The sequence below is a fragment of the Xiphophorus maculatus genome, chromosome 16 (assembly GCF_002775205.1).
Source record: "Xiphophorus maculatus strain JP 163 A chromosome 16, X_maculatus-5.0-male, whole genome shotgun sequence".
Classification (NCBI taxonomy): Eukaryota; Metazoa; Chordata; class Actinopteri; order Cyprinodontiformes; family Poeciliidae; genus Xiphophorus; species Xiphophorus maculatus.
In genome coordinates, this window is record NC_036458.1 from 20841679 (window position 1) to 20869330 (window position 27652).

The 27652-nt window shown below is 41.0% G+C and overlaps 4 protein-coding genes across 6 annotated transcripts; 3 read left to right on the forward strand and 1 right to left on the reverse strand.

Annotated features, from left to right (window-relative positions):
- Nucleotides 1–119: 119 nt before the first annotated feature.
- Nucleotides 120–2763, reverse strand: hmox1 (heme oxygenase 1). Its single transcript, XM_005813512.3, has 6 exons — nt 2666–2763; nt 2531–2580; nt 2319–2430; nt 2008–2223; nt 1055–1327; nt 120–879 (listed from the first exon to the last, which is right to left on the reverse strand). The coding sequence occupies exons 2-6, from the start codon at nt 2578–2580 to the stop codon at nt 718–720; spliced, it is 813 nt and encodes a 270-aa protein (XP_005813569.2). The 5' UTR covers nt 2666–2763; the 3' UTR covers nt 120–717.
- A 1095-nt stretch (nt 2764–3858) lies between these two features.
- On the forward strand, nt 3859–12856 carry foxred2 (FAD dependent oxidoreductase domain containing 2). Its single transcript, XM_005813519.3, has 10 exons — nt 3859–4046; nt 5740–5957; nt 6065–6370; nt 6521–6772; nt 6951–7265; nt 7365–7531; nt 7815–7980; nt 8744–8970; nt 9052–9222; nt 10684–12856. Exons 2-10 carry the CDS (start codon nt 5743–5745, stop codon nt 10755–10757), a joined length of 1893 nt encoding a protein of 630 aa, XP_005813576.2. The 5' UTR covers nt 3859–4046; nt 5740–5742; the 3' UTR covers nt 10758–12856.
- On the forward strand, nt 12677–18510 carry ankrd54 (ankyrin repeat domain 54). The gene is made up of 8 exons (XM_014474313.2): nt 12677–13269; nt 14193–14240; nt 14333–14431; nt 15048–15119; nt 15328–15375; nt 16572–16696; nt 16778–16885; nt 16975–18510. The coding sequence occupies exons 1-8, from the start codon at nt 12873–12875 to the stop codon at nt 17047–17049; spliced, it is 972 nt and encodes a 323-aa protein (XP_014329799.1). The 5' UTR covers nt 12677–12872; the 3' UTR covers nt 17050–18510.
- Nucleotides 18511–18703: 193 nt separating this feature from the next.
- hmgxb4 (HMG-box containing 4) lies at nt 18704–27407 on the forward strand. Of its 3 annotated transcripts, none has more exons than XM_023349459.1 (13): nt 18704–19233; nt 19340–19409; nt 19553–19683; nt 19768–19843; nt 21075–21647; nt 22641–22844; nt 23303–23478; nt 23557–23638; nt 23711–23775; nt 23998–24094; nt 25246–25409; nt 25508–25630; nt 26800–27407. In XM_023349459.1, the coding sequence occupies exons 2-13, from the start codon at nt 19388–19390 to the stop codon at nt 26842–26844; spliced, it is 1758 nt and encodes a 585-aa protein (XP_023205227.1). In that variant the 5' UTR covers nt 18704–19233; nt 19340–19387; the 3' UTR covers nt 26845–27407. The 3 variants fall into 3 exon arrangements, with proteins under 3 accessions (XP_023205227.1, XP_023205226.1, XP_023205228.1); XM_023349458.1 differs by having other exon boundaries at nt 18705–19233; nt 19321–19409; XM_023349460.1 differs by having other exon boundaries at nt 18713–18780; nt 19321–19409.
- Nucleotides 27408–27652: the final 245 nt, after the last annotated feature.

Genomic DNA, 27652 nt, shown 5'->3' on the forward strand with positions numbered 1-27652 from the left:
AAGTGCAAAAATATTAATTCCTAATAAAACTGAGTTAATTCAATAGAGGTCCAGCCAATTAGTGCTGGTAGTCTCGGTCAACGAGTGCAGTAAAAAATGTGGTCGAAGCATCATTTTTATTTTTTTTAAAGATTTTTATTTTAAACTAATTTCAAAGCCATAAATCATTATTACATTTCACAATTATACACTACTTTGTTGATTAACTACATTAAATCCCCCTAAAAAAACACTACAGTTTGTTTACAAAAGACAAATTTAAAGTTTGAAAGACAACCACAACCTTTGTAAAGTATATTGTACATGGAAAGAAGTTTCTGTTGAAGTACAGACTTCCATCTTAATTAATTATTTAGTGCAGTTGTCTCCAAACTTTTTGCCAAGAGGCAAAAAAATGGCTAAACTATCAGAGGGGCAACAAAATACATTAAATTAAAACTGGAAAAAATGTTCTTCTATTTTTTATTTTTAATATTTTTTACCTGCTTAACAATAAACAAAATTTGTATGAAATCAGTATATCTTTATAGATCCAAAACATACAAAGGGCCTTAATAAAAGAGAAAAAAATGTGTGGGGGTCAAATCTTCTGACTTGGGGTCAGGGCCCAAACAAAATCATTTAAGGGCTAAAAGTGGCCCCCGAGCCACACTTTGGACACCCTTGATTTAGTGTGTAAAGTGCTCTACGTGCATACTGACTATAAAAGCCACATTTCTACATCCCATACATTGCAGCCCCAACTGTTGCCAGGGCAACACACAGTCCCACCGCGAGCTGCAGGACAGGAGACGCCGTGAACCTGGCAGCTCCCACGTCGCTTCTTGATTGGTCCGTTTCTGTGGCAATGCTCAGCATTTTCTGCAAGTCATCAAAAACCTGATAGGGAGAAGAAGAAGAAAGAAAAAAAAAAAAACATGTTTTGGTCAAATCGCCAAGTTTCAACATGCTTGCTCTGCGAACCTACAGTTTCAGTTCCTGTTTCGGCTGACATGGAGGGGGTTTAATGCGGTTAGAGGTCACTGACCTCTAACCCGGAATCTTGTTCCCTCACCTGGATGTTCAGCTCGAAAGCTTCCACCGCCTCCTCCAGCACGGCTGCCTTCTCCTCCTCGGTCAGCTCCACGCTGTTCATGCGGCTCCTGTACAGCTGCTTGAAGCGGTTGGGGCTGCTCACGCCGGGGAAGGAGAAGAACGACAGTCCCTCTTTGCTGCTCAGCCCCAGAGATTTCTGGGTGATTTTCCCCAACACCTGACCCCCTGACAGGTCGCCGAGGTAGCGGGTGTAGGCGTGGGCGACGAGCAGCTCAGGGTTCTCCTGGCCGATCTGAAAGATGACCCAGGGAAGTGCTTCTAAAGTCAGTTTGGTGAGAATGCAGATAATAGTGTGGGTTTTTTTTTTCCTTAATATTGGTTGATGTGGTTCTCTGCAAGGGGCGGCACAGATTAGGGGGCGTCACATTGTAAAATCAAAGATTTCTTAAACTTTTTTTGTTGTCTATTTGTAAAGTAGACAACAAAGCACCATGATTCTTCCTTGATGGATGAGACATAGCGCTTATGTTTGTTGTTTTAGTTAGCTTAGTAGCACGTTTTGATTTTGGAAAACCAGTTTGTTGACTTGGCCACCAGTCAAAAAGAAGAAAAAAGTTTCATCATTCACTCCGTGAATACGCAAGGTCGTGGACTGTAGCTGCCTTTCCATTACAAATGTGTCCAAAACTTTTTTCGATATTTTGTTAATAATGCTAATGATGCTAATTTTTAAGTTTTATGAGCTTTAACATTTACAAAACATTCATGGTATTAGTGAAACTCTGGAGCCTCCTAAACATTATTTAAACATGAAAGCAACAATTTATAGACTGCTCACCTCAGCACTACCATACTCAGATTACAAAAAAAAACACCTTTATCGTGTTTGTCAAAATAAATACGGACAGGGGGGCTGAAGGGAGGCACCGTTCAAACTCGAACCGCCACTGACCAGAGAACATTTTCACCCACCTTTCTCAGTCTCTGTTTGTATCTTTGCGTGGCTGCGGGGACAATCACTCTCTTCTCCCAGTCCTGGCCAAAAAAATACTCCAGATCGCTTTCCAGCAATTCCAAGCGAGCCAGCTCCTGAGGGAAGTAAATGGGAGCCACGGCGGGATGGGAGGAATTCCTGTCCAGCTCTTCTTCTAGGGCTTTGTAGATCTCGTAGAGGGAAAACAACAGGACCTAGCATGGTACATTAGAGGGATACGCACTTTTTAAAGATGATGTAGGGGCACAAAAATGAATAAAAGAAGGTCCGGTGAGTATAATCACCATACCTTGTATTGTTGCAGAGTAATCTGTCCCTTCTGGTAGCTGAGCATCAGCTGTGTGTTTTCAGCTCTGAAGTGGTTTTCCTTAGTGGCGGCTTTGATTTGGTCGGATAAGTCGCTGAAGAAAGCCGGCAAACAAAATGTAATTTAAAAAAAAATCTTTTTCACTACACGCTGGAAAAAAATGACATTTTTTAAAATCTCGTCAAGCAATCAACCTGCTGGCTTCACCCGAGTCGCCTTTCCTTGCGCTCTTCAGCGTCTCCATCTACGCAGATGACATTAAACTCTTTATGGTGCTTGTTCAAAGCCCCATTAAAGCAACAGCAATCAGTTGACCAGATTGTACTTACGTTTGGTAATCCGTAGTCCTGCCTGTATAAGCAGAAGTTGCCTCTTCTTTGCGAAGGCTCCAGTCTGGCCTCTCGGTTCCCTGCCGCCTCTTTTATACCATCCTGCTGTCGTAGCTGCTGAGTCAAATGGGAAGTGTGAGCGCTGTGTCATGTTTCTGAACCAGCAGCAGCTTAACGTGACAAGGCAGACTTAAATACAAGCCGGCAAAAATTGTGAAACATGATGAGGCAAAACTCAAAGGAGGGATGTTTGGAGTCACTCATTTTTGGGGGAGATTTCATGAGACAGAGTAACACGGAGCACAGTTAGGAAGTCAGAGTATACTTTGTTTTAAACATTTTTCACAAGCAAGAATTGTAAAAAGGTATGACTTGCGTTTGTACTCAATCTTTTTACTCTGATACATCAAAAAAAAAAAAAAAAGTCTGAGGAAGAAATACATTGCTGAAAGACAGCCAAACGTATTCGGGGTTCCATATTTTTAGCACAAATGGAACCCCATACAAAGGCAGCTTCCATTACAAAAGCACACGAAAATACTTTTGACACATATGGAACCCCATAAAAGACGTCCTATTTAAATGTATATATATACTGTATATATATAACATATACTGAACATGTCCAATGAATTAACATAATACATTTTCTATGTAAGTTCCTAACACATAACACATAAGATGTAACATTATTTCAGTTTTAGTCTGCCGTAGTTCTCCAATGTTGTCCTGATGACCACATACTCTGACTTAGCCGTCATGGGAATTTTGAAAAGTATGGTGTTGTTATTGTTTACAGAAGCTTCATGGCTAAACTTTTAACAAAACTCTTTTACTTTATTGCTGCTCAGCACAAATATCCACAATGGCGGTGCTTCTCACTCTTCTTCTCTCTGTTAGTCACTAATCACAGTTTAACTATCGCTACTGCTCTCTAGTGGCGGTTTTATTACCTTCACTTATCACAACAATTAACTTCACAGTACCTGGCCTAACAGCCTCCATCAAAATGTAAAAGATTCATACGGCGTATGTGGAGTGTTGATGGAATAAAATCCGGATCGACAGTATTTTTTTTTTAGATAACTCCAACTTGCTTGTTACATGTCAGATATTTTGTATAAAATGTCTCTTTAAGCGAATTTGAAACATGACTCGCGCTCCACTGTTTTCTACGTCGTTCCTGTGACTCCGCCCCCTTTCAGCAGGCGGCTCTCATTGGCTTACACCGGTTTTCACGGCCCGGGCTGGAAGACGGCTGCTGGTGGAAATTTACCGAGGACTGCACTCTCAGCGCGCCTGTCAAGGCCGTATGATTGCAAACATGCTGCCGTTTCAACATATCTGATGTGGCGGGAGAGGCCGCCAGCTCATGTAGCAGGTGACGCTCTTTTCGTTAATCCTCCATCTTTGATTGATACGTGGCGCTAAACAGCGGCGTCGCATCTGGCTGCCGCGACGGCAGCAGCCTCCGCATCCCCGGCAGGGAGACATGGCATCGGCTACGGCAGTGTTTCCCCAACCCTGGTCTTCGAGGCTTGTTTTTAGGCTTCCCCTTGCTTCAGCACACATTAATTAAGTTGTTGGATGATGAACGGGGTTTTGTGGAATTGCAAACATCTGAATGGGGCGTGTTGAAAGCAGGGAAACGTCTAAAAGGGGGCAGGGCAGTGCGCCTTGAGGACCAGGGTTGGGGGGAACAAGGCTAAGGAGTTCATGGATACCTGTCCACAGAAAGCTGCCGGTCATTGAGCGCTAAAAAATATCACACAAAACCAAACCAACCCCACCTGTATGAAAGGGGCTTTCTATTGTCTGGCTGTTCAGCCAGTTTCTAAAGAAAAAACAAAAACAAAACACAAAATATGTCAACATTTTAAAAGATGTTAAGTATCAGCATATACAGTTATATAGAGAAACTCATCCATGCGTTCATCTTCAGTCGTATTGATTATTGCAACAGCGTCTTCACAGGTCTGTCCAACAAATCAATCAAACAGCTGCAGCTGATCCAGAAAGCTGCTGCTGGCGTTCTGACTAAAACCAGGAAGATAGAGCACATAACACCAGTTTTAAAGTCCCTCCACTGGCTCCCTGTAGCTCAAAGAATAGACTTTAAAATACTGTTGTTAGTTTATAAATCACTGAACGGCTCAGCACCACAATACATTAAAGATCTGCTGTTGTTGTATCAACCTTCCAGACCTCTCAGGTCTTCTGGTTCTGGTTCTGCTCTGCATCCCCAGAACCAGAACCAAACGAGGAGAAGCAGCTTTCAGCATCTATGCACCACAAATCTGGAACAAACTTCCAGAAAACTGTAAAACAGCTGAAACACTGACTTCTTTTAAATCTTGACTAAAAACCCACCTGTTTAGAGTTGTATTTGAAACGTAATCAATTACAAATTTATTGATGGAACTTGACTTAATGCTGTGTTTTGATTGTTGATTCTATGTTGAATGACTGTTTCTGTGTTTGTAATGATGTAGAGCACTTTGAAATGCCTTGCTGCTGAAATGTGCTATACAAATAAAATTTGATTGATTGATTGAATTTGAATATTATTGAAAGGTTACATTTAGTTTAGTAACTTAGTTCCCTATAAGTGCATACTTTATAGATTAATTGTCCACATCACTCAAGTTTTAAAGTTTCATTATTTTGCGCATACAGGTAATAAAGATGATAAAATCTTTATTTCAAACATGTAAACAATAAATGTCAAATGTTGAAGTTAGCGCCTTAGCATTAGCTCCCGCTTAATACCGTGTTGGTGTATCACTTTGGTGCTAGCAGAACTAATGTTGATGATTATTGCTTTAAGATTAGCAGCACAGCTAACTCTTTAGTTAGCGGAGCCCAGCTCAAAGCAGCATTATCAGAACAGGATATTCTAATTTATTGAATATGACTGTATGTCTAGTGAATTCTATTAACACTGTTAATATTGCATTAGTACACAAATCAGTTTTTTGTATTTCCTGAAATGTTGTATCCAAGCCTTATCCTTTATCACACCCCACCCCGCATCACACATTTTCTCATTGCCACTTTTCTTCCTATCCCATCAGGTTATGGAGGCAAACCTTCTGTGTTTCATCCTTTTCACCCTGGTTGGCCTTGTCCTAACCTCCTTCAACGATTATCTCCACAATGGCACCAGCCACTACCACTACTGTGTGCTCGGAGCCGGACCTGCTGGCCTGCAGATGGGGTTCTTCCTCTCCAAGGCAAAACGGGACTACGTCATCCTGGAGAGGAACTCCGGTCCGGGCAGCTTCTTCAACAAGTGGGAAACCTTACGAGAACCCTAAATCCATGAGAACGCGTCATATTGTAAAGCGAGTCATTGTTTTTTTTTTTTCTGTTTCTCTCTCTTGTTTTCTGTGTTTAAAGATATCCCAGGCACAGGAAGCTGATTAGCATTAACAAAATCCACACAGGAAGACACAACGCAGAGTTCAACCTGCGGCACGACTGGAACTCTCTGCTGAGCGATAAGCCGGACCTGCTGTTCAAAAGGGCGAGCGGGGAGTTCTACCCGCCGGCCGACGCCTTCCCTCTCTACCTGTCGGCGTTTGAGAGGGAGTTGGGGTTGAAGGTGAAATACGGCGTGGACATCGGACGGATCAGGTCGGTGCGGTCAGCCACAGGAAGGAGCTACGTCCTCACCGATCAACACGCAGCAGATTACTCATGCAGGTAGCTTATAAGAAAAAGAGAAATTGAACTTTCTCACGTGTTGTCGCGCTAAAGCCAACATGTAGGAAGTGTGTTTTCTGAAAAATAGTGATGCTGGAACTCAATTCTCTTTTCAAACGCAAATCTTAAAGCCGTTCATTTCTGCTCCAGCATCCTCCTGGTCGCCACGGGCCTGTGGGTTCCTCAGGAGGTAGAGTTTGCCGGGTCGCACCTGGCCGAGGGCTACGAGTCCATCTCCACCAACCCTGACGACTACAAGGACCAGGCCGTGCTGATCCTGGGGAAAGGGAACTCCGCCTTCGAAACCGCCCAGAGCATCTTAGGGAGAGCGAGCCGGGTGCACATGCTCAGCTCCAGCACCGTCCGGCTGGCCTGGCAGACGCATTACGTTGGAGATCTCAGGTAAAGAAAGGTGTAAACACAGGAAAGCAGGGCTGCACCGATAAATCGGCTCAGAGTTAAGGCAGGGGCGATGTGGTACTGTGGTGACAACGATAAACGTGACAATAAGGACTATTTACTATTGTGTTTTTTACATGACTGGGAAAAAACATACTTTCGCTATGTTTATTCTTTCCAGGGCTGTTAATAACGAGGTATTAGACACATACCAGTTGAAATCTCTGGACGGTCTGGCGGAGGCTCGCTTGGAGGATGTAGTCATCACCAAACAGGAGGAAAGGGGCAGGAAGAGGTCAGGAGTAAAGAATCCAGAGACGAGGGACAAGCTCTTTCTAAACTTAAGGCAGTTCAAGCAGAACGGCGACGAGGGGAAAGGATCAGATGATACCCGGGACGAGCTTCCGGACCACATCGACAACTTCTCCCTGCGCAAACCCTACGACCGGGTGATCCGCTGCCTTGGCTTCAGGTTCAACTTCAGCATTTTCGACAGGTACGGATCAGGAGAACCGGGCTTCCTGGAGTACCTGTCAATTTATTCCTAAAGAACGTCTTTTCTTCTTCTTCTGCTTCTTCACGTCAATCTCCTCAGCTCTGCACGGCCGCCGCCCAGCGAAAACGCGAAAGGGAGACTGCCGGGCGTGACGGCGTGGTACGAGGGGAAGAACACGCCCGGTTTGTTCCTGTTGGGAACCGCCTCTCACTCCAGAGACTACCGATCCTCCGCTGGGGGCTTCGTCCATGGATTCCGTTACACAGGTCAGAAAAAGGTTCAGAAACATTTTATCACAACTATCTGTGGTACTATTGTGATAATGACAAAAATCATTAATTGATTGGAGTTTATTGTGACAGCGATAAATCAAAACCTTATCAGGATAAGAAATTTTTTGGAATAAATGATGCGATAAAAGCCCAGTTCGGAACGTTGATTCCAATTTGTAGAAGCGAGCGACGGTGGTTGGTAGCGTCCAGCTGCCACAGTTCTGTCCCTTCACGTCATTTAAATGTTCAAATATGCCGCTCGACCTCTCTGCCTCAGCCCGAGCCGTTCACCGTGTGCTGGAATACCGTCACCATGGCAACACGTGGCCATCGACCAGACTTATGACAACGCAGCTGATGTCCTGGATCCTGAAGCGGGTCGGGGAGGCCTCCGGACCGTACCAGATGTTTGAGACGCTTGGGGATGTTATTCTTCTCCGAGGGTGAGGAGACGGTTCTCTGATATCTTGAGCTTCGGAGTCGTTGTTTACTCTGCGGCCATTTTGCAGGTTAGCCATGGAGCGGACACGACAAACAGGGAAGAAGAGGTCAGAATTGGTCAGAATAGACCAATGACTTGAAAACAGTTCACGAGTTTATGGAAACTTCTACTTGTATTTTGCTATTCGTGCAACTGGGGTTGAAACGATTAATCTGATTAGTCAATTGCTGAAATAATTGCCAACTAATTTAATAACCGATCTATCGCTAACTGGAGTATAAAGACTCTAAAAAAGGCCATTTTCTGAAAGAAGAACCATACTCAGGAAAGTAATTATGTTTATTTGCTTATTTAAAAAACAAAATGAGTTATTCGTTTCCATATTTTAATGTATTTCTCACATTAAAAAAGGTTCAATGAAAAATCTGCCAAATGTGACAATTTTTTTATCCGATTAATCGATTAATCTTCAGAAAAATCGTCAGAATAAGGTCACCTTCCTAACATAATAGCCCAAGTTTTTTTTTTTTGTTCTTTTGCCTAAATAATCTTTTCGTAAAAAAACAATGCCTTAGGCCATTGTTTTATTAAGGTGACGATAAGCAATAACTAAAATAATTATTAGTTACAGCACTGCTTCCTACAAATGTTCCTGTTTCAAATGTTCATACTCTTTATTTTTCAGACTAAAACGTATTGCATGTATTTAACGTGACTCCTTTCTGCACTGTTTGCATGTGTTGCCTGGTTTCCTCGCCTTCTAGCTCCCACTGTGAGTACGTGGAAGAGTTTCTGCTCCAGGCCTTGCCCCGGTTCTCCTCTCTCTCTGGCCATGACGTGTCCAGTCAGGGACTGATAGTTCTGGTCATGCAGTACGGGAAGAGTAAGATAGACTACCTGGGGCTCGGCAGGTCACAAACCGACTGGACCAAGGCTTGGAAATCCAACTTCCTCCACCCTGTTTTATACTACTACGACTCGCTCCCGACGGGTATGGATGCTGCCGTCGTGATAAGACATCGTGGCTCAGGAATTTGGGTTTATTTGTATTTATTTTTTGTCTTTACTACAGAGCAGGACATGAAGTTGCGTCCCCACGGCTGGCCTTTGCCGAGGCCGAAGGCGATTCATCACATGGTTGAGGACTTCCTCACAGAGTGGGACACTCCGCTGTCTCACATCCAGCCTCTGCGGCGCTTCCTGGAGCACTGTGTCCACTCTGACCTGAGGGCCTTCAGCACAGGTAGATCTGTTCTTTAAACAGAGCGTATGATTTACACCGAACTTTTCCTGGTGTGATCAAAATCACCATTCCCACTATTTTAGTTGAATGAAAATATTAGGGGCACACCGATTGTAGTATTCTGGCCGATCTTGAAAAAGCCGATAGAGATTTTTTTGGTGTAAAAAGTCGCTGAATGTAGTGACAAAGTTGCTAAGTTAGCAACCGTGGGGCGACTATGGTTTATCGCAGATGTGCAGACATATCAATAGACAATATCGCTACACGAGATAGGTTCCACGTCTAAGCACTAGCTGATCACCAAGCACCAAAAATTAAGGAAATCTTTTACAAACGGCTGATATTTAAACTATTTTGGTTTTCGTCCTCCTAGGGCTGAAACGGTTAATCGAATTAATGGTGATTAATCAATTTTTGAATTAATCGTCAACTAATTTAATAACCGATTAATCGTTAAGTGGACTCAAAGGAAAGGCCATTTACTGAAAGAACAAGACACTCAGAAGTAATTAAGCCAAATATTTGTCAAAAAAAATGTCTAGAAATTTTACATTTAAGATGGAAAAAAAACTTGTCTGTAAAAATGTTCTACCCAGAACTCCTCTCCCGTAGAAAGTAGTAAAATCTTGTGGCAGAATCACTTGAGTGGAAACCAAGATCTTTTCTTTTAACTTATAACAGAAATGTCCTTCATATGCTGAGTTATTAAAAATTTCTATGTGTGAATCTGGAAGACAAGAAAAGCGGTAACAATAAAAAAAAAAAGCACATATTTCAAGGCTCAAAGGATAAAAAGGCAGAGCAGGTATTGTTTCTTTATGTGCTTGTGTGCATTCAGTTTAATACAGTTTCATGTAAGAGTGGATTAACAAAAAAATAGTGAACTTAAGAAGACTACAACGGCGTAGCAGGGCTCATGGAGTAAATTTCTACCAAAATACTCAGAAAATTGGAGATTAATTTCAGAACTTTTCTAGAGAACACCGAAATGTCCTACAAAAACACAAGGAAATTTCTGAGTTTCAAAAGTAAAAAAAAATTCCACGTTTTATTTTTCTAAAACATTCCTGAGATATTTTTTTTGGCAGATATTTACTCCTTTTTTTCTATTCACACTGGCCATCGTACGGATCCAGTTTAGATACAGACGCTTTATTCTGTCACTCAAATCGCAAACAAACATTCAAATTCCAGTTTTGCAGTAGTTGTAACAGAACAACATAGTGACAGTTTTGGATGTCAACCAGTAAAGACTTTTTCCCTCTAAGGAAGCTCAGCTGATGGCACGGATTCGTTGACGCTGCCGCCACAGCGGCTCAAAGCTCATCTTCCTGGTCTTGTGTAAACATTCAGTTCAGATTTCTGAACCACACCTTCCAAAGGCAAATTCCTCAGCTCAGTTTCTCTTTAATCCTCTTCATAAGTTCCTCACCGTTGTTTGTGTCTCTTCCTGCGTTCCAGAAAACTGTTTCCGCTCAGCTCTCACGCACCGTAAGCCGCCGCTGTTTTGTCAGCAGGGATATTTGACTCGGTAGGGCGTCGCGCAGCGCAGCGTCCGCCAGGTGCCAGCCGGGCAAGTCACCGCCGGAACGGGAGCAAACCCCCACTTTTCCAAGCCACCCGGGATCAGCTGGAAGTGTCCGTGTCCTCTGGACGCTTGACCTCTGATTGTATTACCCACAAAATAATGTTTTGTACGACGGCGTGTTATAGCCGTTGTAGATGGAACATAAAAAATAAAGCGAAGGGTACATTTCCGCCAAAAAAGCTCTGAAATATTGTGAGTAATCGCAGAAATTTTCTATAAAAAAAATATTTGGAAATTGATGTGTTTGAAAAGTTAAAAACTTGCGAGAAAAAATTCTGAAATTTACAATTTTCTTAATCTCAAAATTTCTGAGTGTCTTGGAGGAAATTTGCTCTTCCCTTTTCTCCCCCTGTCTACAACGACCGGAAAATGCCACTCTTGTCATTTTCTCAGGAAGATCAAATATTTTATCCTTAAGCTAGAGAAATTTATCTTTACTGCCATCATGGGCAATTTTTTTCAACTCAAAACTTTCTTTTTTTCCCTTAAGTTTTAGGCAATGTTAGACTAAAACAAAAGTGGTTTTCCATTGAATCCTTCCTTTTGCAAGTTTTTAAAAATTTCTGTCATAACCTGCTGGTTACAAAGTTATTGCTGGTCACTGGAAGATGTTACTTGTTACTTGAAAGATCAGTTATTATGTTAAAATATTTCTTTTATATAACTGAGTTTCACAAGTGTTATTTTATTCATATTTTACCTGGATTTAACATACATAATACGGTATATAATGCTTTTTCAGTATTGACAACCAGTCAGTGAGCATCAGAATCACTTTACAAAAACCAGTTACAATGTTTTTTGTTTGTTTTATAATATTAAGGGCTGTACATACACAGGTACGTGCGTGTTTTCTTCTTTTCTTTTATTGCGGTTCACAAGCAACTTTCAGGTGCATACCGCCACCTACTGTACATGAATGTGTAGCAACACTACTAAATTCTATATTTTCATTAAATTCTATTTTTTAAATAAATAATGCTTTGCTTAATCTCTAAATATCCACTATGTTTCCTTCAGTTCCCAACATTCATTTAAGACTCAATTCCTGTCCTTCTTACTCTTTTTCTCTATCTCTCCCTTTCAGGTTCACATGTTTTACAATTCATCATGTTCTACATTTTCTTTCTCCTCACATCCTTCACATTAATCATGAGTTTTTCTCCCAATTAAACATAAAATGTCATTTAAAAAGATATGACCTACTCTTAAGCTCATCATTATTTCTTTCCTTCTACTTTCGACTAACATTGAGTTTTGTATTTTATATAAACTCCTGTCTTTCTTATCTTCAATTCACCTTGTTGTTGCCATATTTGTGTGTTTTTACTCTTAATTTTCCTTCCCCTTTCCCAAAAGGAATTGTAGCTGTTATTGCTCCCTCTAAAACCTTTTTAACTAAATTTGTCTGTGTTTTTATTGTCTTTTCCACCTTCACCTGACCGTACCCTACAGAACCAAATATCAGTGCCACCCTGGTGTAACTTAAATAAACTGTGTTGAATTTCTAACACAAAATCTTTCCTTTTATTTCCTTTTCCCTGAATAGTAAGAATTTTTTTTTTTGTTTGTTTGATTTTTTGCACGTTTCAACTAAAACATCACCCACAATATGGCGGCGACGTTGACGTACAGACTTTTATCTCGCTACCGTATTTTCAGCGGTTGTTGGACGCTGATTGGTCCCCCACTGGTACCTTTTGATTGGCTGCTTTGTTGGGTTGACGCTAGTGGAGAGTAACGTATAAATATCATGAACTCTGATTGGTTGTTAGTTCTTCGAAGCTAATCACTGTCCAATAGCTGTCTCTGTAACTACTTTGACGCAACGACATGTAAATTGTTAAATAGCTGACATTTTGGTTGAACGTTTTGTTTTAATAGTTGAACTTAAGATATGACGGGACTGCGTTTGTAAGAGAGTTCATGACTATTCATGCAATGTCACCCGGACGTCTTAGTGACGGTACGTTAATGGCTGCCTCCATGGCTGGCTGGTAGAACTTGTAAGGATACACTATTATAAACTGAGCTACCTATGTAACAGTCAAAAAAACAAAACATGGACGGATGGAGCTCTGTCGTTGTTTCGGAAAATGACCGAGCCATCTCCGACGGGGAATGCATGCTAGGATACGTAGCCGGAGGTGAGACCCGGGAAGCGGCGGGCGCGGAGCCGCGGAGCTCCGCAGAAAGGATGGAGGACGTGGGCGCAGAAGCGGCAGCAGCATCTGTGGGGTTCGGGATCAGTGGGATAGGGGAAGGCAAAATGGTGTTGGGTCGAGTCGGATCGAGAGACGACAAAGAGCTCAGGTACCTGCACCTTTTGTGGGAGCCGGGGCGAGGTGAGTTCGACCCGGTCGCCGAATCGAGCAGGCTGGGGAAGATAGCGGGGAGCAGGGCCAGGAGACACCAGCGAGCCGTGCGGAACCTGGGCCCCCTGGGGAAAGACATTTACGGTAAGAGGGACCGTCTAGTCCGAAACGGACCGCCGTGTTAAAAACTTATATTCAAAATTCTTAGGATCCACATAACAAAAATCTATAAATCGTGCAATAAATGCCAGACGACACATTCAGACTGAACAAATCCAATCATTTCCTCAGCTGTCACTTTGTAATATTAGTATACAGGGACAAAAAATAATTATCTTTGTTCATTTGAGAGCTAAAAAAAAATCAGAAAATAATCATCTTATATAATCCAAAAGAAGGAAGTAACAGAATAATAAATAATACTGGCATTAAGAAGGTACAATATATAATTTAAGAACCAAAGTCGGTACTTAAAGGTTTAAGAACCAATGTTTTGTGTTGCTCCATTAAGAATAAAAGTTTCCTTAAGCTTAAATTGTCTGGGTTTAGTGTTGAGCTACTTAGTTTAAGTTTAACCAGCGAATATATGTAAGATTTATGTTTAAATACATTCAAAAACATTAAAATAGCCCTTTAATGGTGTGAATCAGACACTAACTTCAGCCACACGTGGTTTGCAGTAGAAATAGTGGCTGAGTGTGAAAGTCAGTAACAGAAACCTTTGTCACGGTGTAAAGTGACAGAAAACATCTTATTAATTTTTATAATTGACCCCTCATACGTTGGCACCCGGGGCAGAGAGCCATATTACCCATGCCAAACATTTACACTACATATTAGTATTAAAGCTGAAAAATATGACATTGGAGATAAAAGTAATTAGCACTGTATCTATACCGAATACATTTTTAAAAAGTAAAAATGTTGCTTGGAAATAATAATAATAAAAAAAACATTTAAATGTGTTTATTATTGCATTAATTTACATTTATATCTACCTAAATAACATTATGTATTGTAACATAGGCTGTTGGTGAAATCATAATTCTGTCCATCTTTTTCCACAGCTGCTAAAAGACTGAGGGAAGCTGCCAACAGCAACGACATAGACACGGGTACGAGTGAGTAGGCGACACAGTTCAAAGGTTTGGAATTAAAAGAAATAATTGCGTTTTTTTTCCCTGTGTATTTTAAATTTTTTTTAAAGTGCGAAAGCTCCTGCAGGACGACATCGACCCTTGTGCTGCAGACGACAAGGGCCGAACGGCTCTTCACTTCTCATCCTGCAATGGCAACGACAGCATCGGTATGTTACTGGCACCTGGTAACCACGGCGACATGTTAGGGCTATTGTAGATAGAAAAAGAAAAGTCAAAAATTTACTGGGAAGAAAAAAAACGTAAAGTTTTGATATTAATCTCAGGAATTTACAAAAAGAAAAATTTGACATTTTTTAGTTTGACAAGTCAAAGATTTGCTAGAAAAATCTTTAAAATTTTGAGATTAATCTCAAGAATTTTCTTGGGGAAAAAAAAGTGGAGATACATGAATTTGAAAAGTCAAAAACTTGCTAAAAGAAACAAACAATTTTTTTGGATTAATCTTAGAAATTTTCTAGAAAAAAACCTGGAAATTTCTGAGTTTGCAAAATCAAAAACTTGCTATAAGAATGAAAAAACAGTTGAAATTAATCTTAGAAATTAACAAAAAAAAGAAGTGTAAAATACTGAGTTTGAAAAGTAAAATAAAATTCTGACTTTTCAAGCTCAGACATTTCCTTTTTATCTCTCTCAAATTCCTGAGATTAATCTGAAGTTTTTTGGTGGAAATGTTCTCTCTTTTTTCGTATCTACATCAATCCTTATATGCCGTCCTCTTTGTGAACATGACGTTTAATGTCAGATATTCTTGTCTTGCTTTAGTGCAGCTGTTGTTGAGTTATGGTGCCGACCCCAACCAGAGAGACAGCCTGGGAAATACCCCTCTGCACCTGGGTAAGACCTGCACCGCCCTCCTGACCTGTGAAAACTGGAGCTGCTGGAAATGCCTGACTCTGGTTTTTACTGAGCTGCTTTTCTTAAAGGTCATCCTGCACAGAAAAGCCCAAAGCAATACTTCAGTTAGATTCTTGTAAACCTTACGTATTTCGTAGCATGTTCTGAAATTTGCAACTTCTGCTCATTTCGTCGTGTGTCCCTGCAGCGGCCTGCACCAACCACGTGCCTGTAATCACCACCCTGCTGAGATCAGGTGAGACCTTCTGTAGAAAACTTGCATGCTTGAATTTTGACTCTATTATTTTCACTGCTCACTGTTGTGCAACAACACGTTTGGTTATCAATAACTATTTATAGGCAATTATTAAAGTTAGTAACTTGGATGAGTATTACTAAAGAATGAATACCTGCCTGATGAGGCTTAGGTATTAAATACAATAGATGAAGGATTCAAGTTCAGCACCGATGATTTTTTTTGAACAGCGAGTTGTACATGCAAAATATAAGAGCTTATTTTCAAAAATGTTTTAACCTTCCAGTTAAAGTAGATTAATAAATAAACTCACTAGACTAGTAGCATTCAACTGAACTACTAGCTAAAATGAAAACTAATAAACTGCCAAACACTAAAACAGCAAAAATGAACAAACAAGAGTAAGCAATAATCAATAATCATTTTCACAAACCTGGAAAACACTATTTAAAGGGCCAGTGTTAGGTAAAATCAACTTTTTTTTTTAGCTTTACATCATGTTATTCCCTCATCAAAACCATTCCTGGAATGTTGCCATGTTTTTAAAAATTTTTTTCCATGTCTGCTTGAGAAAAACTTTTAACGCCTTGATGGATTTAGCCCCGCCTTCCCGGACGAAGCTCCTCCTCCAGTTTCCAAGCTTCTGCCTCACAGAGCAGCCCTCCTCTGCTCCGCTCCTTCAGACTAGTCCGCAGTAATTAGCAAACACCTGGTGGAACTGCGCATCTGTTGAGCTCATTATACGAGCTAGTTAAACATTGTTAGAGGGTTAATAGAGGAGCCATGTTGTGATGACTTCCTGAAGGCGGAGTTACAGAAAGAGCAGGAATTTCTTAAAGAGACAGAGGTCCAATTTCAAGATGTTAAGTTATGAAGTCAAATATCTTTTACTTTACTTTATTTCATAATATATAGCATTTTTATAACAACTGAGGTTACCACAGTTGGTTGATTGTGCTATAAAATAACACTATATGCCTGGAAAACACATAATACTGTTAAGTTTTGCTAAAGCTTGTTCTAAACTTTTTAAGTGTTTTTCTTCAAACATGTAAACTCATCCAGCTAAAATAACATTGTAGATAATATAAAGACTGTAACATGTCTGCCAGAATCTAGGGGGATTTTCAAAGTAAGTTGATCCAATTCTTTTTATGCCTGACATTAGAGGGGCTTTCTTTATCGTTTCTCTTCAGGAGCTCGCGTGGACGCCCTCGACCGCGCAGGCCGGACCCCGCTGCACCTGGCGCGCTCCAAGCTCAACATTTTGCAGGAAGGAGAATCGCGCAGCTTGGAGACCCTCCGAGGGGAAGTCACCCAGGTACAAAATCAGTTCGCGTCGCTCCCAACGCGTCGCCGATAGCGACGGATGCGGTTTCACCTGCCGTTTTCCCGCCTGCAGATTATCCAGATGCTCAGAGAGTACCTGAACCTAATGGGCCAGAGTGAGGCGAAAGAAAGACTGGAGCACATTTCAACGCAGCTGCAGCACACACGCACCAGAGAGCAGGTGAGCTAGACAGTATCCAGGTGTTTTTCATTTAACCCTGTTCAAAATGAAACTTTTAAAAAGGTTTACTTTTCTGTTTTCTCTCTCAGGTGGACGAAGTGACTGATTTACTGGCCGGTTTTACATCGCTTAGTCTACAGAAGCAGAACCTGGATGCTAGGTAGAAGGTTGACTGCACACAGAGCCGCCATGCAGCTCCTTTTTCAATAGGCAGAACCTCAAATTGTCTGTATTAGGCCACGAGGCCACAGGTCCAAACGGCGCACTGGGATTGGCTGTCAGTATTTATTGAAGGGACTGCTGCGGACATCAGCTTTTTATTTTCCCCAAGACAAAAAAAAAAAGCTTTAACAACAATGTATCTTATAAAGTTTCCTAAATGGGTTTTGTTAAGTTGCTCACTTGATACAAAACTACTGATATTATGGGTAAAATACTCTGACCTTTAAATTCTAGAAAAAAAGTATTGATAAGAATCAGAGATACACACGTCAGATTTCTTTCAAAGCTCTGACCTACCATTACAATATGTATTACTGTCTAGTACTATATTTATTACGAGGTTTGAATAAATTAAAACTATATCTGTACGCATAAAATGTTTATTGTAAAGTAAAGAAACACTCTGAATACAGCCAAATTCTTCTGCATATGTGATAACTCACTTATTTTTAAGCACACTTCAAAATGTATGTCGAAGTTTGCCATGAAAGATATAACTGTTTCCCGCAAGGAATCTGCATTCGGTATAAATAGCAACTGTGTCCAACGTAGTGTTTGAATGAGGAAAAAAAACTTTCATTGAATGCCAGATATGTCAAATTATTAAATTATTCATACATTTACTGTAACTATGTACAGGACTCAAGAAGTCAGTCATTACGCAGTTCTGTTGGAACCAGACCAACATCGCATCGGGTCTGTGTGTGAGAGAGACGGAGAGAGCAGTGGTGTCACGCAGCTCTGCAGTAGAACAGGAAGCCATTATTGTTTAAAAAAAGACGACGTTTTCACATCCTGCGCCAGTAGTTAGTGCGGTTAGCATTTCTAACATGATCAATCTCTGTATGTATTTCTTGGATGATGCTCGCTGTAATCTTAAGTCAGATTTTCTGAAGACAACTAACATTTCTAAATTTCAGCGCTGGACAATTCAAAAGAACAACTCTGAATCTTCTCTCAATAACGGCTACTACACCGAAGAGGGTCGATAGCATGACCTGTTGGCATGGTCGGCTAATTGATCGGAAAAAAGGTTAGATTTTAAGTTTGGTCGTAATGCTTGGCTGGAGACGTCTTGTCAGTTCTGGTCACCAGTTTTTGGTGCATCTTTGAGAAAATGTTCATCTTTCAAACAACGGGCAAAAAACCTCTAAAGTCTGGTGGAACTATGACTTTACTGTGTGGACTGATTTACATGTTCTCTTTTTGCCTAACTCATTAATAATTACAGTAATTACAGTGGTTTGACAGTTCAACTGGTGTAACTTTAATTTTCTTGTCAAAGTGTCTTTGTTTTATTGCCTTATTTCTTTTTTTTAACTCTACATAATGACTCTGTGAACCGTGTTGTAAAGAATATTTGAAATTCAGTATGAACCAATAAATCTGTACGTTGGCTATGATTGTTTGCTTCTATCTTTGACAGCTTTACTCAAGCTGATATTCATCTGAGAATCTTTTGTTACCGGGGTAACAAACGAAAACACCACGGTGTCATTCGCTACTGTCAAAAAAAGTAGCGACGGAACATTAGCGGAAGTAAATGTAAAAGTTTCACTTTTCTCCCACGCTTATTGGCTGCGTCAGCGAAAGCCACGCCTCTTTCAGACGAATTGTTTTGCCAACAATAAAGATGGCGAATGGACCCGCGTAAATTGGAGGTCTCCGTTGAGGTAGTAAAATTGAACGAACGCGGGGTTTTTTCACGTTTCAGTGCTTGTAATGTACACGTGTTACCGAGCAATAGATTGTAAAAGCATAAAAGGGGTGAATGCACGTCCGCCGCGTTTTGTAGTCCACTTTCCAGCAAGTACGGCCTAGCTTTCAGGCAAAGCCTCAGTGTTTCCTGAGTCGCCTTTACCGGTCAGTTGGCTGCAAACTGGCGTAGAGAGACGCAAGACTGGAATGTGCTGGCTGTGGAGAGACTTAGTGAAAAGGAAGGGGGTGTGTTTGTGTATCTTAACGAAAGGAGGCGGGAATTAGTTTAGCTCACTGTTCGTCACCGGCTTAATGAATGACGGACGTTTCATTTACAATCCCAATGCTAATATTTTTCCCGAGTTAGTCGCACTTTGAGTCCGTTTCCTTGATCTTCCTGGTTGGAGTCTGTCTAGAATTCACGCAAGGTAATGACGGAACCTTTTCCACTCTGAACTGGTCTCACTTGTTCTTTAAGTTGACTGTAGGCTCCATCTTTTTTGTTTGTTTGACAGGACCTTATGCTAATTTCAGGGCTGCCTACATCCCAAAACAAGAAAAAGAGCTGACCAAGAGGAAGCCATGGCTTATGAGGAGTTAAAGGGTAAAGAAATTATTGGCTATGTCAAACCTCATTGTGTTTCTGATGTAATGGCAGCAGCAGCATCATGCTGCAGGAGAATGTCTTGAGCAATGATGGGAATTCTGCCTTTTCTAAAGCATTTTTGGACAAATGTCATATTTTAGAGATGGGGGCAGACGGGGGCCTCGTTGCTGGGCGTAGTCAGAGGGAGAAGAGGAGATCCTACAAGGATCTGTTACGAGAGGAAGAAGAGATCGCTGCAGAAGTACGAAAGTCCTCCAAGAAACGCCCAAAAGTATGGGATTTGTCTTCACACACTGTAAGCTGATGCTAATGCTGATTACAGTGGTGTAAAATGTGTTGCATTTGTTCAAATTAGGATTCGGAGCTTTTCATGCTGGGAGGAGACCTGCACAAGAAGAAGAAGAAGCACAGTGACGACCACCATTACCGAGGTGAGAGGTTAAAACTTTGGTGAATAAAGATTTTATTTAATTTTTTATTTTTTTGCATTCTGGTTTGCAAAATGATACAAGCTCATGCAAAATGAATTGAAGGCCTCTTTGAACCTCGGTTTTTATGTCTTACTGTAGATTTTAATTGGATTTAGGACTTTGACTGGGCCATTCCAACACATGTTCATTACCATCTAAATCCTCTGATTGTAGCTTTGGCTGTGTGTTTAGGGTGGTTGAGAATTTCTGCTATGTTATCTTAATTCCAATTAAAATTACGGTATTTTCCAGACTATAAGTCACATCAGTCAAAAAAAGCCTCATGAAGAGAAAAATAAAATCAAATAAGTCACAAGATCAGCCGAACTGTGAAAAAAAAGTGACTTATAGCCTGGAAAATACAGTTTGTTTAGTTTTTCTTCTGTCAGCGTCCAAAAGCGTCCCCACAGCATGCTACTGCCATCACCGTAGTAACTTCTGAAGGGTGCAGCACTTTTTAGATTTTTATTGGTTAGAAAAAGAAAGAAAGCTGTGTATGATTTTCATCAATCCCCACAATTATGCACTATTTTGTGTTAATATATCTATATATAAATTTCTCTCCAAAGTGACATTAAACTTTGATTTTGTAAGGAAACAAACTGGAATAAATTCATCGGTGTGAATACTTCTGCAGTGTATAGTGTGATAATGTGCCTTAAAGGGGCAGTATTGTGTAAAACCAACTTTTTTGAGCTTTATGTTATGTTATGATGTTATTCCCTCACAAAAACACGCAAAATGGGGGCTGCCTTGATTGAGAAATCCTTTAATTTGCCATGGCAACCATTCAGCTGTGCAAAACACCTGGGTGGTTCTAGCTCTGCCTTCCAGGGCGAAGTTCCTCCTGCCGTTTCCGACCTTCTTATAATGGCTACTTCTTGGTGCAGTGCTGGTTAAAACTTTAACGAGTTAAAAGAGGAGCCATGTTGTGACGACTTCCTGAAAGCGGAGTTTCAGAAAAAGCAGGAGCTTCTTAAAGAGACAGAGGCCCAATTTCAAGGCGTTTAAATTACAATGTCAAATTTCCTTTAGGTCATATTTGATAAGAAATAGCATTTTTTTTTAACAACTGAAGTTACCATAGTTACTTGATTGTGCAGGGAAATGACATTATGTGGCAGGAAAACACATAATCATGTTTTACTTTTGCAAGTAGCTTGAATAACTGTCATTTCATCGTCTCCGTCAGATCACGACGGCTTAGGCCCGCCACCTCATAAGAAGAAGCACAAGTCAGCAGAGCGCTCTCCGCCTCTTTCCTCCCCATCCCCGGCGGACACGGCGATGGGCCTCCTGCAGGCCATCACCTCCCCCATGGCGACGGGCTCCGACCCCAGCCCTCACCTGCACAAGAAGCCCTCCTACCCGACATTCTCCTCGCATTCCTCCAAGGACCGCAAACGCGAGGGCAGCGGCGGTGGAAGCAAAGGGAGCCACTCTTCATCGCACTCCCGCCCCATGTCTCTGTCGTCGTCGTTCAAGAAGCACTCCTCTTCCTCCTCCAAGTCGTCCCTGTTCCACGGCGGCGCTTCCAAAGAGGAGCCGCTGACGCTGCGCGAGGCCGACGGGCTGAAGATGAAGCTCATCATGTCGCCGGAGAAGGAGGAGCCCGAGAGCTTCCCGGTGACGCCGCACCCGTCCAAGGTCAGCGTGAAGAAGGAGAAGGACAGGGACAGGATGCAGCCGTCCAAGTCGCCCAAGAAGAAGGCGGCGCAGAGCAGAGAGCCGCTGCCCGTGGTGGGGAAGGAGGTGGAGGTGGAAGGTAAAAAACCCCCAAAAATAACAAAACGTAAATGTTTCCAGATTCGAGACGCACCGATCTCAGAGTAATACCTGCATCGGTCTACATGTTGGGAACAAATTCCACAGCAATGAGCCTGATCCATGGGTAGCTCCATGGAGTCCAGGTGCAAAAAATTAATTCTATAAAGAATCGTAATTCCTAATCTTGGAAATTCTTATTTGATTCAAAATCCTCCAGAATCAATTTTAAAATACGTTTAAGTTGAACGTATTTGCTGCTTGTATCACAGTACAGAACTTTATAGAATTGGTTTAAATGTTTTGTTTACACTGTAGTTTCCTCCTTTCAGGCAAAACCGTTTCTATAGAAAAATTGTTTCACTATGAAATCATGACCCTAAAACTCAGAATTGAATCTCTAGACACTGAAAGATTTGCATCTTTGCTATTCAGGCTAATTCTATGCTTTATTAGTTATTTTACATCATATTTAGAATTCCTAATCATACTTTCTGCACAATTTGCATAAGGTTTGTGGTAGTTTTATTTTTGATGTTTCACCAGAATAGTCAACATTGTTTTCATCAGTTTCCTTATTTTATTTTATTTTTTTACGTTAGCTATTATACTCCTAACTGTACTGGTGCAGAGTCATCAATCAATCAATCAATCAATCAATCAATCAATCAATCAATCAATCAATCAATCAATCAATCAATCAATCAATCAAATTTTATTTGTATAGCACATTTCAGCAGCAAGGTATTTCAAAGTGCTCAAATAAATGTGTCATTCAGTACATTTATGTCAGTGTTTATAAAAAGAAACGTTTTAAGTCAATTCAGCACCGACTTCTGTATTGTATCGGAGTTGGCTGATACCAAACCTCAGATATCAGGTATCGGAGATGAAAAAAGCAGATCGGCGCGTCCCAGATATGATATTAAATCTGCGGTACGCAGTCATTGCCATATTTAGTTTTCTTCTAAATGCTGGTTCCTCTCCTCACCAGGTCATTACGGAGGAGGCGTGGGAGACGACAGCTCTTCATCTGGTGGAGAACTGGAGGCTGGGGAACTGATCATAGACGACTCATATACGCACATGTCCAAAAAGAAGAAGAAGAGCAAGAAAAGCAAGAAGAAGAAAGACAAGGAGAAGGACAGAGACAAGGACAAAAGTGGGAAGGACAAGAAGCACAGCAAAAGTTTTGGAGGTGAGTTCTCTGTTCACTCTCTCTGTTTCTGATTTTGTGATTGTGTCTCACTTTTCTCATGCTGGAATGCCTCCATTCCACCAATAAAAACAGCCATAAATGACGTCATGTACAGCATTCCTGTGTTAAACATTAACCCGCTATGCTATGATAAGGAATGACGGCTACAAGGAAAGACATTGACAGGTGAGCAAACGCTCAAAAACACTCAATACTGTGACGGCACTTCCTGTCCTGGAATATCTTCTCAGTTCTGATGTAAATGAATGCAGCAGAGCAGCAAACCGCAACACTTTCCTATCTGATTGCAGCTGCCCTGGTTACCGTTTGCTATGGAAACGCTTGATAACCATTCATACTTCATGGCTGACCAAAAGCAAAAAAAAAAAAAAAAAAAGTGTGAGATGTGGTCCGTCTAAAACTCTGCAATGTCTTCCTCTTGGTGCCATTTTCCCCAGAATCGTCAAGAAGCCACAGTCACTCCCATCCCACTGTCAGCCATAGTGCGGTCGGGCCGATGTACGCCATGAGCAAACCCATCACTCCCCACCACCAAGGCCATGACGGAACCACGGAAAAGAAGAAGAAGAAAGAGGATAAAGACAGAGACAAACACGAGAAGGAGAAAGAAAAGGTTTCATTTCAGGTTTTATTTCTTAGGTCTTTTTCAACTTCCTGTCCTCTGATTGGGCCCTTTTTTTTCCCCTTGTAGACCAAGAAGAAGACAACAACAGCGTATCAGGTGTTTTGTAAAGAGTACAGGGTGAACATAAATGCAGAGCATCCAGGTTTAGGTGGGTAAACGGACATTATTCCCTCATGTTGACCTAAAGCTCTCGTAGCAACGCTGTGTGTGTAATCTGCAGATTTTGGAGAACTAAGCAAGAAGCTGGCAGAGGTGTGGAAGGCAATGCCTGAGAAAGACAAACTGGTGAGTTTTTGAACGTATTATGAGGTAAACCGAAGTATTTTTCAGGTCTGGATAAGTATTAATTAACTATTCGGTTTAAATATTTAGTTTCAAAGTTTCATTTAGATGCCATAGATGAATGATGTCTGTTTTTTAAAAACGGGCTAGGGAGGAGTGAAATCTCTGACTGTGGGAAGGTTCTGAATTCTGACGGACTGTTTAGCGGTTCTGCTTTAATCTCAGGTGTGGAGGCAGAAGGCCCAGTATCTGCAACACAAACAGAACAAAGCCGAGGCCACCACTGTGAAGCAGAAGTCCTCCAGCGACGGCAAAACCAAAGGTACCTGGGAGCTTTGCCTCGTAGCTAACTGGGGGGATGCTACTAAATATTCTGTAGCTTCTGCCATTTTTAGGGCTGTTTTAACTATTCAAATAGTAAAACAAAGTGTCAGCGCATCCTTAAAAACACTTAAATTCACCCATCTAAAGTTAAGGCCTGAAAATGTCTTAAATTTGTGCAAGTTGGCCTTAAATATGTAATTACAGGTCTTAAATTTAGTCGTAGTTGAACTATTTAATCTCATGTTATTTTTTTTCTCATGGGACTTTTCTGTCTGTAATGATCTGGCGTAAAGATGATCATTCCTTTCTGTGACTCGAGGTAGCTGTGGCTACCGCTAACTAGCTGCTAATATACCCTTACTAGCTAGCTTTAGTGCGTCTATCATGGGTAAAGTGTAAATTTATCGCTGGCTGGCTGGACAGCGTTCGTCTTCGCTGTTGACTGCTATATAAAATATGCAATTATCATTTATACATTTCTGGCTTAAATTTCATTCTTGATGGTCTTAAAAAGTCTTAACTTGTGTTGGTGAAACCTGCAGAAATCCTGTAAAAGACTCCGCTCTTTCTTCCAGCTTTCATTTCTGCTATTTACAACTTTTCTAATTTTGGAATATTTATCCATTTGTTCTTTTTACGTTTTTTTTTTTTTTTTTTTCCTGTTTTTGTTTCAGTTGGAATCTTATGTTTCCAACATAAGACGCCTGGCTGTAAGACATTACATTAGTTTTGTCAATGAAACAATAAGGAGACATTTGTAATTTTGGCTTTAAAGTCTAAATGAAACGGGTCCAAAGACCTGGAACAATCATTCTTGGTGCTTTAGAACAAGAATGATGAAAACAAGAGGTTTCCTCTTTGAGCGTACAAACATCTTGTGGACACACTTCTTAGTCAGTTTGATTAAAAGGTTTGCGGTACTTTGTTGACATTTAAACCTGCGAAACCAATGCTGTTTCTCAAGCAGATGTTTGCTTTTCTAGTGTTTCTTCTTATTTTCACTCAACAGCTCTTTAGCATTTTCAGCAGAGACATCCAGCCTGTAGCATTCCCGCTACATTTATGCAGGAAATGCATTTCATTTTTTTTTTTCTTCCTCGCTGTGTGATCTAGTTGCTTTTGTGTCTAAGTTGCGGTTTTCGCCATCAGTCGTAGGAACGGCGGCGGGGCTGGTGTCGCCGACCAGAACGCCCGGCACCGTGTCGCTGTCCCCGGCCCGGGTGCCGGACGTCGACCCCATCGACGCGGCGGCTCACCTGCAGCTGCTGGGGGAGTCCCTGTCGCTCATCGGCCATCGGCTGCAAGAAACAGAGGCGAGCTTCCGGGTCGCAAATAATTAAACATGGAAGAAAAAGCAAAACGCACAATTGGAAACCAATAGAGCCTGTGAGTGACGGTGTGTTGTTTTTAGGGGATGGTGGCAGTGTCTGGGAGTTTGTCCGTTCTGCTGGACTCCATCTTGTGTGCGCTCGGCCCGTTGACGTGCCTCACAGCGCAGATACCGCAGCTAAACGGATGCCCTCGAAACGTCCTGGTAAGGAATTTTTTAATTTTTTTTAGATAGATATAGATATATATCCATATCTATATATATTTAATCGTCAAATAAACCTCTGGTTGAAGACTAGTGGTGTTGCGCTGTGTGTTATGAACCTTTAAAAAAATAAAACCGGATGCTCTCAGACAGAGAAAACCTCTGAGCTTCATGGAGCGTCACCAGCATTTTGAATCGGACATGCAGAGACGTTGTTTGGTGTGTAACAGCAGCGTCTTTTATTGTGCAACACAAAATAACTCAACTAGAAGCATCGCTACACAGCGGTTACAAACATCCGTCTTAGCAACGGCCATCTTTATTATTGGTGGAGCGATACTGCCCCCTATTGGCAATGGCAACTATGTCAAACTGTGACTGGTGATGAATGATTTACTCTCTATTTTTATAACTAAAGTGATCAAATCTTTGTGATTTAACCCCAAGAACCGAACACAGAAAACAATGTTAATTTACATAAACTATGTGCCACACCTGTCTGTTCTAAACTTTTGTAAAAGCAAACGTCTACATACATGTACCATCTTGTGTTTGCATTACTTTAATGTGCTTTTGTTTATGTGTCGACATTATCATCATATGATTCCTCAGTCAATATATTGACATTTTTCAATTCATACCTGCCATTTTTGTCATTTATGTTTCCTCAATATCTGCCAGCTCTACACTGTTACATGTTTACTGTAGTCCAACTTGGTGGGGTTAGTTTGTCAGTCGTACACTTTTCTTTCTCAACCTGTCGTACATGGGTCATGGAAAATTATATCGGAGGTCATGGAGAGTCATGGAATTTCTCTTTTTCCGAATCCCAGTGGGAACCCTGAGCCATTATATCATCATGTTTGTTGAAAATGGGTCTCAAATCGACAACATTATCATTTATCACAATAATTTCAAAATTAGATATTGTGACAGACCTTTGTGTCTGGAGTTGAACCTGGACTCTGTTATTAAGTTCACATACTGAGATCACACACCGCAGTTTTTCCGTGAAATAATTAGATGATTCCTTAAGGCACTTTGGTAGGACTAGATTTTATTTAGGGTTGTCAGATTTAAGATTGAGAAATATAAATGCACACGTTTCCTTTTTTTAAAAAAAATAAATGTTCTGCTTCCTGAAACCTTTTCTCCTCCTCCCCCGTCAGTCAAACACCTTGGACAACATCGCCTACATCATGCCCGGACTGTGAGGATCCAGAACCGGAGCGACCAACCGGACTCCCATCCTTTAGAAACCCTCAACGTTTAACTTAAGCCACCGCTTGGCATCGGGAAATCTAGATATTTCTGGTTTCGACGTGTTTTTAAAAGAGTATTTTTTTAGACGATGTCTCCTAATTTTGTAAATGCTGTTTTTTAAACGAGACCATTTTATTGTACATGTTTTGCCGTCTGTTTTACGAGAGCTTGAACTGTCGAATGAAAGGGAGGATTTCCTCACCATAATAGGATTCCAATTGTATGATTGTGGTTTTATTTCTTTCTTATTCATGTAAAATTGTGATGTGTGCTGTCCGCTCATCGCTAGGAAATATTTCCCACGTGTGAATAGTGACTGTGTTTAAAGTACTTGTTTTTATACTGACGTCATTTTAAAAGTGTGCAGCTTTTAGGTTTTCACTGTGTTTTGAGGAAATGTTGGACAAAAAAAAACGCAACTCTTGGTGCAACTTCATCCAGCTGAAGAGCTTCCAGTGTTTTCAGTTTACAACTGAGCAACAAGGCAACATTAAACTGTTTCAGTGACATGGGAGAGTTTTTGAGTCGCCTACTTTTGAAATACTTTCCAGAGATCAAAATACGCAAAACATAGAACAAAGTAAATATTTTCTAGGATATTCATATTTATTGTGCAGAGCAATGCGTATTGTTTATTGCTGTTCATTTTTGATGATTATGGCGTAAAGCTGATAAAAACCCAAACTTTGATTTCTTTGAAAATTATTGATATTAAATAAGACTAATGACAACTTTAGCTTTTAATACAGATTTGTTTAT